The sequence below is a fragment of the Prosopis cineraria genome, unplaced genomic scaffold (genome assembly GCF_029017545.1).
Source record: "Prosopis cineraria cultivar Desert tree isolate PC_DT_omini unplaced genomic scaffold, ASM2901754v1 PC10, whole genome shotgun sequence".
NCBI classification, from domain to species: domain Eukaryota; kingdom Viridiplantae; phylum Streptophyta; class Magnoliopsida; order Fabales; family Fabaceae; genus Prosopis; species Prosopis cineraria.
Genome location: NW_026555341.1, coordinates 34,596,578 through 34,608,651, shown reverse-complemented (window position 1 = coordinate 34,608,651; position 12,074 = coordinate 34,596,578). Strand labels below are relative to the sequence as shown.

Below are 12,074 nucleotides of genomic sequence, written 5' to 3'. Positions count from 1 at the left end.
AGGTAATATTTTTTATATGAAATTTATAGAAAATTGAATTATTAAAAAATTTTAATCAATGTGATTTATTTCAAATCCGGGCCGGGACCTCCAGCCGCACATGGTTTTATATTTTTTAAAAGAAAAAAAAGCTAAAACTGATGATTTATATGAAAAAGGTGAATGAAAAGAAAAAAGTCATTTTATTTACTATCAACATCAAGATTCAAGACCAACCTTTATCTCCTTATCCAACCAAGTTAGATGTGCTTTGAGGAGATATATAGTAGAAGAAATCAAAGCTCATGAGCAAGATGCAGAAAAATTCCTCATCCAATAATATTCAAGAATTCATGGCTTTGTTCAACGATTCATTCCCGGATCAACAACTTAATATCCCTCCCGTTCACACCAATATTAATCCACAGGCTCTTCACTCATCAATCTCTCCTAATTATGTTCTTCAAGATGCAGAAACGTTGCCTATATCAGAAACCTTACTGGTTCCTTCTCTTCCTCTTGCTGCTGAAAAGAACAAGGTTAAGAACAGTGTGTGTGTGTGTGTGTGTGTGTATCATATCATCTACTTTAATTTATGTGCTGTTTCTTTCTCATCTTTATTTGTTCCCATTTCTGCAGAACCTGGTTATCAGCAAGAGGAAGAGAAACAGTAACAGGCGTGAGGTTGATGATGAAGAGAAAGAAAAAGACGTCATCCATGTGAGAGCGAAAAGAGGCCAAGCAACTGATAGCCACAGTTTAGCAGAAAGGGTAAAACTTCTTCAAAATATAAAATGAAACAAATCCTATATATCTCTCATGCAATCCTATGGAAATCATGAGTCTATATAGTATTCCCAGAAAATGATAAGTGTTTTGCTCTTTCTAGGTGAGAAGAGAGAGAATCAATGAAAAGTTAAGATGCTTGCAAGAATTAGTCCCAGGGTGCTACAAGGTTTACATATAGTATCAGATATATCAGATTTTCTAACCATCATATCCTTTCTGATACACACACACACACACACACACACACACGTCTTAGTTCAGTTTTGCGAGAAAGATAACTCGATCATGCCTTTTATGAGAACTTGCAGACAATGGGTATGGCAGTCATGTTAGATGTGATCATAGATTATGTTCAATCTCTGCAACAACAGATTGAGGTGAGAGAATATATATCAGAATATAGCCTCTTGAGGTAAAGGAGAATTTCATTACCCAAGTATATTGAACTAATATTTACCCTTCATTTCAGTTTCTTTCCATGAAGCTTACAGCAGCAACCATGCATTATGATTTCCAATCTTCTGAGTTCAATGTCACCGAACCCTTACAGGTACCCAGTATTGCTTATACAATTATAATTATAGATATGGTATTGAAACTGGTGATCATAATTGGTTGAATCAGTAAAACAATGAACTAGTGCCTCAACCAGTTTAGTGAAATAGACTGGTCTGAACATAGTTCGATTATAATTTTAACCATTAAGCTTCGAAGCCAGTGTCTTAATGGTTTAATGATCATTTTTATTTTCAATACGTACATTAATGAGTTGAAAGCCATTGATGAGTTTCGGTATTGCAGAGGAATATTAATACTTGTGAAGTCCAAGAGATGGAGAAGATGGGAGAAGAAGGTTATAGGGGGTACCCTTACCGCAATCCTACGTGGCCACTTCATTAATATCTTGTACTTGAGAAATCGTACGTTATATGCATATTGTTACATAAATATATGTGAAAATGAAACTACGAGCTGCGACTAACAAATGAATGGTGAAAGCGTTGCAGGCTTTTCCTTTCTTAATCATATTCTGTGTACTACTGTAATTTTCACATCAAGGATTGGTGGGTCAAAAAGTGGGAACATTACTGAGAAGCAAATCTAAATGATACGATCCTTTTAACCAGAAACTCCAAAACACTATGATGGTCACTGTTATTTGAGATTATGATCTTCGTCGCAATTTTTATTGTGTAATCGATGATATTTATGACTGACATATATATATATCGGCAAAGAGTCGCTTTTAAGAAGCTCCAATCATTAATATTTGACTGATAAATATCAGATACATCGCGATATTTTACTTTCGAATTGAGTGATGTAAATTGCTTCAAATATGCATGGATACTTATTGATCGTTTTTTTAGCATTTTTTTTTATTTGGATGTCCATTACTTCATTAATTGATAATATCAGAATCGGTATGCAGATGAATGCTGATGGCTCTCAAAAGGTCTGCAAAGGGTTTTGATTGATGGAAAAAAAAAAGAGTGAAATATAAAATATTGTAGAGAATAACCATAAAAAAATGACAATTTCTAAGGACGACCAATTAGAGAACATCAAGAAATATATGTGAATTTGATCTCAACTGCTCAGAAACACACAGCTTCTGGTTCAAATTAAACATACCTATAAAGATATATACTTTTCTTTATATTAATAGAATATATGAATATGACTCATTTGTGATATGTTATGAGATCACTCATCATCATCCAAACAATTATCATTGGGAATGAATTCTTGTATTTTTTATTAAACATTCATCATTATCTACACAACATTCCTTCCTTATCATTTGAGCTAATCTAACGTGATCATTAATTCCTGCACTTTAATTTGAATAGCATATTGAATCCACTAATTAGGTATTAATAAATATATCTCTTCAATTGCAATATGTTATAAAAGATCATTTTGTTGTATCTATCTTTTCTCTAACTAACAAATAACAAAGTTTGATACGAGAATGCAATCACTTTCATGTGGCTCACAATTTAATGAAAACTGGTCCCCATAGGGCTGTGAATGCAAGCAAAACTATCACAATGAAGAGTCCAACTTCCTAGAAAATTAAATAATCATGTATAGATAAATCCCTTTCTCATGCATTACCTTGACAGGGACAACATGTGAGTTTGACAACCTTTGAAAACGATGCCTCTAATTTCTGTACTGTCGGCGATCATCATCTTGGCCACATTACAGAGAGTTGAAAACTTTAAAACTTACATATTCATTTTGCAAGTGAAAGCTACGGGACATGTTAGTGTGAAGTGCGTATAGCATTCAATATGGCTTTAGTAACAGCCCCATTTAATAATAAGAGGATATAAAAGCCTATTCCAGTGTGTTTTTTGGTTAGTACATTCCAGATAAAGTTTGTTTAGTCATTACAAAGATATTTAAGACAGATTCTTATTCATTCTCGCTAAATGTCTAGCTTTGGATCCCTTAAATTGGAACTCTTAAACTAAACAAGTATGAATGTCTTTTTATTTCCCCTAAGATTAAATGACTTGATACGACAATAAGTTCATAGATAGTAGATTAAAACAAAGGGTTGAAGGATAATTTTGCTCTTGAAGAAGCTTTTTTTTTTTTTGGGAGTAGCATTAATCATCTTGAAGTACAAATTGGGATATGTTACGTTGTTCTTCAAGTGTCAAAATGTTACAATGTCACCTCACTATCAAGTTAATAGATCAGACACATGAAGTTAATCTTTAATTCATAAGAGAAAATTTGGCCTCATAATACATGGAATGTCTATATGAGAAATTTTGGGTTAATAAAGTATTTATAGAAAAGCAACTGCTATCTTATTCAATAATATGGGGCAAACAATACCCCTACTTTTTTTTTTTTTACTAAAACATGTGATATTAGAAGTAACAGGTTTAGAGTGTCACAAGGTTCGTCATATGCTATGCATCTCATTTGTTGAAAAATACTTTAAAAATAAAAATACACTTTAATTAACCATAAAAAATGGTGATAATGAAGTTATTTTTAGTAATTAAGATTGGACTCAAATCCATATAGTCAATTTATTTCCAAATTAAAAGTATGTATACTTAGATATTATTTTACCGAAAAAATAAGTGTACTTAGATATGACCCATAGTGGTGATGGTGACATCTGAGTTACCAAACGAGAAAATTGAATCGGTGGGATCGATGAAGCAGAGCGTGAAAGGGCAAGTACGTTGCATTAATGATCAAATATATATTTGGAGGGACCAATTAAGGTCCTATTATGTTTTTATATATATTACACAAAACTTGATTAAAAGGGACACTTCAGATAAGTGACACGTCCTACAGGAAAAAATTGAACTGGCAAGTGGGATGGCAACAGCATTGAGATCAGATTCTACCCCACAAAAACACTACTTATTAATTGTTGGATCTCACTTGTGATTCTATCAAAAAGTTTTACATTTTTGCTTAACTTGCAATATAATTATAATTAGATCATTACAGTACATTACTTTCTTGTTACTATGTCTTTTCAAAGTCCTATAGGAATGCTACGCCAATAAACTCATTGCTACATTGGAAATTAATAGGTATCAGTTGAATTATTTGCATATATATATATATATATATATATATGCGCCCTTCTTTCTGAGATTAAGCCATGCTTTTTGTTCAATTGCGTATTCACTATTTAAATACTCATCTTAAATTTTAAAAAGAAAAGAAAATTCTCAATTTCATCCACATATATAACATATACCTTAGCCAAAAAAAATGACATACATACGGAGAAAGTGAGAATGAATTTTTTTTTTTGATATAAACCATTCGATATCCTAGAATATCCTGGGTTCATTGCCCGCTCCAGATTAATTCGAACCCCCCGCGGGGAAACCTCTTGGAGGTCGCGTTAATTATCGCGTCTGTTACTCTCTAGGGTTCGAACTATCACCTTAAGGAATGCCAATAGTAACCCTTGCTAATTCTACCGAGCGTCTATTAGTAAATAAGAGTGAATTTTGAAAATATCTATAAAAACTAAATATTTTGGACGTGTACTCTAAGCACTATAGAAGTAAATACAATATATGGCTCAATGTATTTGTGAAGATCCATAGAACTCTTCCAATTTGACCCAATGAATATTTCAAACCATCTCCGACTTATTCAGTTTATGGGTTATGGCTAGGCCACCCAAGCCTCTCGTTTCCTTTGATTATTACATTTTTAATCAAAACAAAAAATTCATTTGTGGGAAGAACACGTTTTATAATATATTATTCATCATTTATAATGTACATTCATTTATTGAAGAGAAGACTTGGACACTAAGTCTTATATATCTAATATATTTTTTCCCTAATAAATAAGAACAAATGAATTTTAAAATGTCGATAATATTAAAAGATAATATAACTTTTAATTCCTAAATTTTCTCTCAAATATTAATTTAATATTAACATTTTGGCTCAATTCAATACAACTCAAGCATTGTACTTTATTGAATGGAAGAATTATAGATAATGAATTATATCAAGCATTGTTCAGAATCAATAAATTATAAAAATTAAGTTTTTCCAAATAAAATTTAGAAACTAAATCCAGTTGCATACATTTTTTAATAATATAATTAATGACAAGTTTTTTTTTATATAAGATAAATAACAAATGACAAATCCACAATTTCTTTTGTCGCGAGAGGGGGAGAGAGAGAGTTAAAATGAAAATCCCACTCTTTGCTTAAAAAAAAAAACGAAAAAGAAAAGAAAATCCCACTCAGTCGCCGTAAAGTAGTTACATCTGCATGGGTTGTAACGCCTCTGATTTTCGACGGAAATCCCTAAATCTTTCGAAGTGTTGCCGCCATTTTCATTCGCTTCCTCTATGATAGCTACTGCTACAATGATGCCTTCTCTCATCTTCAATCCTACGTCATTTCATCTCCGCCACCCAACACCCTCTCTCCAGAGTATCCACCGGCCTTTCAAGCCGCCGCCGCCGCCGCTCCGATCAGTTATCCCGGTGAGGAGCTCCTCCACTTCCCCACCAATTTTTGATCTGAAAGCTGGGAAAGGGTAATTGCGATTGCCACTGACATGACTACTCTTTATTCTCTGTGTCATTCACTTCCTTGCTTGTCTTATCTGTTTGATAGAGCGGAATTTGAAATTGAAGCTAGGAACCTGGGTGGCAAAGCTTCTTTAGGATGAAATAAAAACTTGCTTACGATGGCAACTGAACTTTTCTGGTAGCATTTATGTCCATGTTAGGAACTTGGAATTAAAGCTTATCTGTTTGCAATTGATGGCCTGCGGCTAAGTTTTATTTAATCCTCTTGGCCTACCCTGGTGTATGCAATTTTGCACACCGGGAGGGTTCCTGACGTTCGATGGAGAGGAATCTACATATATATATATATATATATATATTCTATTGGATGAAGTAATATATTTTTCTTTGAGCGGCTTCAGATACGTTGATTACTTTGGAATATTTGTTCCCACATTCTTGACTTGAAATTAAAAAAGAAATTTTGAAATGTTAGGGAAGCTTTTGAACTTCTAGGTAGACACTACATTTTGCGTTAGTTCATTAAGTTGATTGAAATGGAACTCAGTCAATCATTGGATCACACATTATTTTCTTCTTACAAGCTCGTAGTCATATGTATACTGTAACATATGATGAAGGCTTTGCTCATACACTGACTTGTGACTTTGCAGAATGAGTGGGTTCTTTGATGTTGAACTTAAAGTCCGTGATTATGAGCTGGATCAGTATGGTGTGGTCAACAATGCTGTTTATGCAAGTTATTGCCAACATGGTGAGACTTCATGAGCTTGTACGTTTCAGTTCCCAGCACCGTGAACTGTTTCTCTGACTGAATTATTATCTTTCAATATGAGTTATCCCAATAAATGCTTCTTTATTATCTGAATTTTGAATACTTATCATAAATGATATATGACAATATTTTATATTTGATTCACAACTTTACTTGAAAAGAAAAACAAACCATGTATCATGATTTTTGAAGATCATTCTGTTGTCTGTTGATAACATATCGCATGGCCAAAGACTATGCATGATTGTCTTATTATTTACAGTTCTAGGTTCTTTCTTAATTATGATAATAAAGGTACACATACTTTCATGAAAAGTGCAAAAAGTATTAGATAGTTATATACAATCCTTGGAGTTATAGCCTCTTGTTTGTACTTGTTATACAATCTTTTACATCCGATCTTGTTCATAAATTGGGGAGGAGTAACCTGTATATTTTACTTGATGGAGTTGTTGCCGACATAATACTACTTATATAATATGTATGATTGAGAGCGTTTTCTCATCATCAGAAGTTTTACAAAGTTTCAAATTGAAATGATTTGGGTTCCATGGTATAGTTATCTTAAATTGTCTACTCTACATTGAATGAAAACTGTGAGGCTTACTGATGTAGTAGACACTCACACACACCTGCATAGATCTTAATGAAGGGAGGGAGTAGGGAGAAATAGAAACAGAGAGAGGGAGAAATGAGAATGAAGAACAGAACAATAGGGGGAGCAAGAGAGGGAGAGGCAGAAACGCAAAGAGAGAGAAGAGCTATCAGAAATCTCAATCAAATATTGCATTCATCGAGGTGTCCCATTACAAATGCAAGCTGGTCTATTTAAACTAACTTTCCTACCTATTAAGGAAACCTTTATAACTTGGCTAAATAAAGTTATTATTCAGATTTCCTTCTTTACAGAAGTATTAAAATAACACAAAAGCAGCTTACTTCTTCCTAGATAGGTGTATTACAAGCAAAATACAATGATAATAAGCTACTAGCCTAGGTTTTTCCTATAGGAGCTTTCTTCAATATATATTAATTCATAGTGATCATAGTGATTTGGCAAACTTTTCCAATGAACAAGGTAGTTATAGAGGTTGTTATCAAATGGGAAAACAATATGTTCTTTCATAACCACAACAACTTTTGCAGCAAATGGTGTAGCACATTGATGATTGGAAGTAGGACTTTGACAAAGTTGAACACTCCTCTTGTCAAGATCCCTAACTTGAAAAATCTCTAAGGCCTATGACTCAAGATCTTTGGTCACCAATTTGAAACCTTGATTCAATTCAACACTCATGCCTTCATATTTCATGGAGATTTCTTCTAAATTAGAATCATTCTCTTGTTTCTTAATAACATTTGTGCTAGCCTCAGTTATTGCCTTGAATTCTTCCAAAGCTAAGCTTCCAATTTCAAGGCCACTAGTGCTGTTAGGATCTTTTTTTTTGTATAGCTGACATAGGTGAAGGCTTTTTGATGAGGGTACCATTCTCTTGTGCCTTGAAAATATCATAATCCTGTCTGGAAAAAGTTATCTGCATGCCCCTTTGATGGCTTAAACATTTGAGAGCCCTTAAGGGTTCATCAAACTTACTATTCATATACTCCTTCAATTTTTGAATTTTTTGATCCACATATTCCTTTTGATCCGTTTCAGATTTCTCAAAATTACTTTTAAGAATTTTGGACATAATAAAAAAAAAAATAGAGTTTCAGAAATGATTTCTTGCACATAAGATAGGCCAACAAGCTTTAAAAGCCACAAAACATGAAATGTTTTTACCCCAAATAATGCTCTAAATGATGATTTGGGACTCTCAAATTACTCAAAACTGTAGAAAGCTCTGTGAAAGCGCCCAAAAATGCCAAAAAATAAGATTCTGGAACTGTGCACATTGGCGTTGAAGTCATAAGCAGTAGCTGTGGTGCATGTGGCACGTGAAGACCACTCGCAGAGCACTCCACCGGCATGTGGTGGTGCATGCAATGGAGGAAAGCGTTGTGGCTTCTGGGTCTGACCAAATTCCCTCTCCTATCAATGATGGTGGTGGTCGTTTTGTGAACTAATGTCAGGAAATGGGGTTTCAGGCTCTGGCAGCATTAAAAACTGAGTATACTGGACTCTCTGGAGAATTTTCTCCGTTCTCCAGCAGTAGGCACAGCCTAGGAGTAGGAAGAAACAGGAACAAAGAGAGGGAGAGAGTAGGGAGAAATAGAAACAAAGAGAGGGAGAAATGAGAAGGAAGAACAGAATAGTAGGGGGAGCAAAAGAAGGAGAGGCAGAAACGCAAAGGGAGAAAAGAGCTATTAGAAATCTCAATCACATATTACATTCATCAAGGTGTCCCATTACAAATGCAAGCTCGTCCATTTAAACTCACTTTCTTACCTATTAAGGAAACCTTAATAACTTGGCTAGATAAAGTTAATATTCAGATTTCTCTCTTTACGAAAGTATTAAAATAACATAAAAGTAACTTACTTCTTCCTGGATAAGTTTCTTACAAGCAAAATACAATGATAATGAGCTACTACCCTGGGTTTTTCCTATAGGAAGTTTCTTCAAAGTATATTAATTTTTGTATTTCATCACTTACTTCCTAGCTTACATCCGTAAATTGATTGTTTGCGCATCAATTTGCTCATAAGGTCGTCACGAACTCTTAGAAAGTATTGGTATTAGTGCTGATGCTGTGGCCCGTAGTGGTGATGCATTGGCCCTGTCAGAATTGTCACTCAAATTCCTTGCTCCTCTAAGGGTAAGCCTTTAATGCTCTGTTTCAACTTTATTAAGGATAGTTCTATTTACTAATATTTGATTTCATTCTAAGAACGTGCAACCAGAGTGGAGATAAGTTTATTGTAAGGGTTAGAGTTTCGGGTTCTTCAGCTGCTCGATTGTACTTCGATCATTTCATCTTTAAGCTGCCAAGCCTAGAGGTTCGTCTCTGTCAATTATAATTTAATCTTTCTCCTCATTCTTGATAGTTTCTCTTGATATTTTCTGAATTTGATGGCAGCCGATTTTGGAAGCCAAGGGTGCCGCTGTATGGCTTGACAAAAATTACCGTCCTGTTCGTATTCCAGCAGAGATGAAATCTAAATTTGTAAAGTTCCTTCGAAATGATGACTCTTAAATTAAGCCTGCTTCCAAAAAGAATGTCAATGGCAGCAGTTTCTCAATTATCAAAATGTTCAAGAAGATAATTAGTAATACATGTCCCTTCAATTCAGCTTGGGAATTGGAAAGAGAATGAGATGGCTCAATGAGACAAGTCCAGCAAACTAATTTCAAAAATTATAAAATATCTCCGATACAAACTAAATATATCTAAATTGTTTTACATTTTGATTTCTTGGTGCATCTGTACGAAGGTTGCCGCAGCCAATGCAAAGATTGGTAAAAATTTGAAGAGGACAAGGAATGTGCATATCCGTTTTCATTTATGTTCTGTTTTTCAGAATTCTTTAGATTCATCGGTTGTCATCGTCTTTTACTCATAAGGGGGAGAATTAGGGGTTTTAAGTATTCCTGCGGATCCTTGTAACTGCTTTGTTTTGGTGATTCTCAAGAATTTCTTCTAGTTGAGAGTAATAGCAAGTTATTGTGTCATGTGCCCCAATGAAGTGAAGAACGGAGAAGCAGCAGTTTAGAGATTTGCACACCTAATGATCAAACTCAGAAGAGGTGCTTTTTAGCTGTTGATTAATGTAGTACTTTGATACATGGGAATTAGGAATAGTAAGGGTAATTAGGGAAATTAGGGGTAAAAATGGTAGTTTCAGAATTTAGTTATATTCTGTCTAAATAAGGTCCTAAGGATGTAATGGGGATCTTGTGAATGATATTACTATTTTATTAGTCTCTAATTCCTTCGACAAATATCATGTTTGATGTTGTTTCCTGATTGTGTTCCTCACCGGAAGAACAAAGATAACAGAGAGTGCTTTTAATTCTTATCAAGGCTCCTTGATTTATATCTATCACTCTTATCTTTGTGGCTTGTATGGCTGTATATGCAGGCAACTTCTTATGACTTTCCGCTTCCGCTAGCTCTGCTGTGTCATGGCTAACATGATATTTGGTTGTCTGACCTACTTTCATTTCTTCTGTTTTTTTCTTTTCCCCAAAACCTTTTCTAAGTTAAAAAATAGACAAAATTCCGTGACAAATTTTAAAAGTTATAGTTCCCTGGTTTTCGAGTAGAACATGATCCATAGATAACTCTCTAGTTCATTACCGTTCAATTAGGCATTTTGATACCAGAAAATGCAGTTGTGTGGGCGTGGGTGTGTGGGTGAAGCTTATCTACCAAGTAGCTGATAAATGTGGGAATTTTTTTAAAACCTGGAATTAAGACTAGTGATTGAAAATGAACTTTTTTATGTATGAAGTTTTATTGAATATCCATAAACACATGTGCTTTAAATTAGGCTTGCTCCTTTTAAAATTTTGTTTTATAACTAAAGAATTTTATTTTGGTGAGATGGAAGAATTCGATTTGATCGGGTTGCATCAGACACACTAGCGCAATACTGGCTTGCATCAGGTACTGAGTAGTTGTTATAACCTTACTCATAAATCCTTAAACCAATTTTTACATTAATCTTGGAATATGTTATTGTGCTAAATAAAAATATTGAAAGCATTCTTGACATATTCATGAGACCATTGTTGGTAAAAAGAGTCTCACACAACACATCAGGATTAGTCTAGATGGATAGTAATATCTCATATTTCTCAGGATTTTGGGAGGTAAAAATGTTTCATATTTGTCATGATTTGGGTGATGGAATAAAAAAAAAAAAGAATATTATTTTGTATTTCCTTCCATGCTAATTGTTGAGGCGTGGAGACGAATATGGGGGAAAAAAACATTTCAATATGAGAGGGGAATCTCTCATATCCATGACCATATGAGCATTAAAAAAAGATTATTAATTTATTTGACTTAAACTGTTTTGATTAGAAAGAATGTTATGGAAAATATGAGAATCAAAACATTGTGAGTATTTCTATGATCTTATTTGCAAATAACTTTAAATATTTTTACTAGAATTAAAGAAAATTTTAATCAACAAGTTTTTACTTTATTCCTCTTATATATTTATATTCTTTAAAAATAAAATAATTTAATATTTAATAACCTTTTTAATATTTAATAGATGTAAAAAGATAAAAATAAATACAATAATTATTAAAATATCTATAAATATTAAATAGGATTGAAATAAATATCGTACTCTAAGTGGTAGTGTCTATTAACTTCTCAAAAACCAAGACTTGAAGCCAATGCCCAATCTAGCTTAAACAACGTGCAGTTCCTGAAACATCAAAACTAGCAGCATTCATCGATTGACTTGGAAGGCCAATTTCCAGTTATTTTTCCGTACATCCAATAATGATGACGCGTTTGCGTCAGCCAGCTCAAGAACAAATAGCGACGGATTTGAACTATTCAACATTATGTTA

At 33.7% G+C, this 12,074-nt stretch overlaps 2 protein-coding genes across 2 annotated transcripts; both read left to right on the top strand.

Moving 5' to 3' along the window:
• The first annotated feature begins 227 nt into the window (after positions 1-227).
• On the top strand, positions 228-1,791 carry LOC129321336 (transcription factor bHLH75-like). Its single transcript, XM_054967078.1, has 6 exons — positions 228-518; positions 619-750; positions 869-934; positions 1,077-1,145; positions 1,238-1,318; positions 1,570-1,791. The coding sequence occupies exons 1-6, from the start codon at positions 285-287 to the stop codon at positions 1,666-1,668; spliced, it is 681 nt and encodes a 226-aa protein (XP_054823053.1). The 5' UTR covers positions 228-284; the 3' UTR covers positions 1,669-1,791.
• Positions 1,792-5,506: 3,715 nt separating this feature from the next.
• LOC129321839 (acyl-acyl carrier protein thioesterase ATL3, chloroplastic-like) lies at positions 5,507-10,032 on the top strand. Its single transcript, XM_054967767.1, has 5 exons — positions 5,507-5,831; positions 6,480-6,580; positions 9,251-9,360; positions 9,446-9,541; positions 9,622-10,032. The coding sequence occupies exons 1-5, from the start codon at positions 5,641-5,643 to the stop codon at positions 9,736-9,738; spliced, it is 615 nt and encodes a 204-aa protein (XP_054823742.1). The 5' UTR covers positions 5,507-5,640; the 3' UTR covers positions 9,739-10,032.
• Positions 10,033-12,074: the final 2,042 nt, after the last annotated feature.

Bases quoted from the DNA above. Each gene is read 5' to 3' on its own strand.
- LOC129321336 (XM_054967078.1), top strand. From the start codon at position 285: ATGAGCAAGATGCAGAAAAATTCCTCATCCAATAATATTCAAGAATTC. The intron at 519-618 runs GTTAAGAACAGT...CCATTTCTGCAG, and splicing joins TTGCTGCTGAAAAGAACAAG to AACCTGGTTATCAGCAAGAG. The intron at 1,319-1,569 runs GTACCCAGTATT...TCGGTATTGCAG, and splicing joins ATGTCACCGAACCCTTACAG to AGGAATATTAATACTTGTGA.
- LOC129321839 (XM_054967767.1), top strand. From the start codon at position 5,641: ATGATAGCTACTGCTACAATGATGCCTTCTCTCATCTTCAATCCTACG. The intron at 5,832-6,479 runs GTAATTGCGATT...GTGACTTTGCAG, and splicing joins GATCTGAAAGCTGGGAAAGG to AATGAGTGGGTTCTTTGATG. The intron at 6,581-9,250 runs GTGAGACTTCAT...TTTGCTCATAAG, and splicing joins TGCAAGTTATTGCCAACATG to GTCGTCACGAACTCTTAGAA.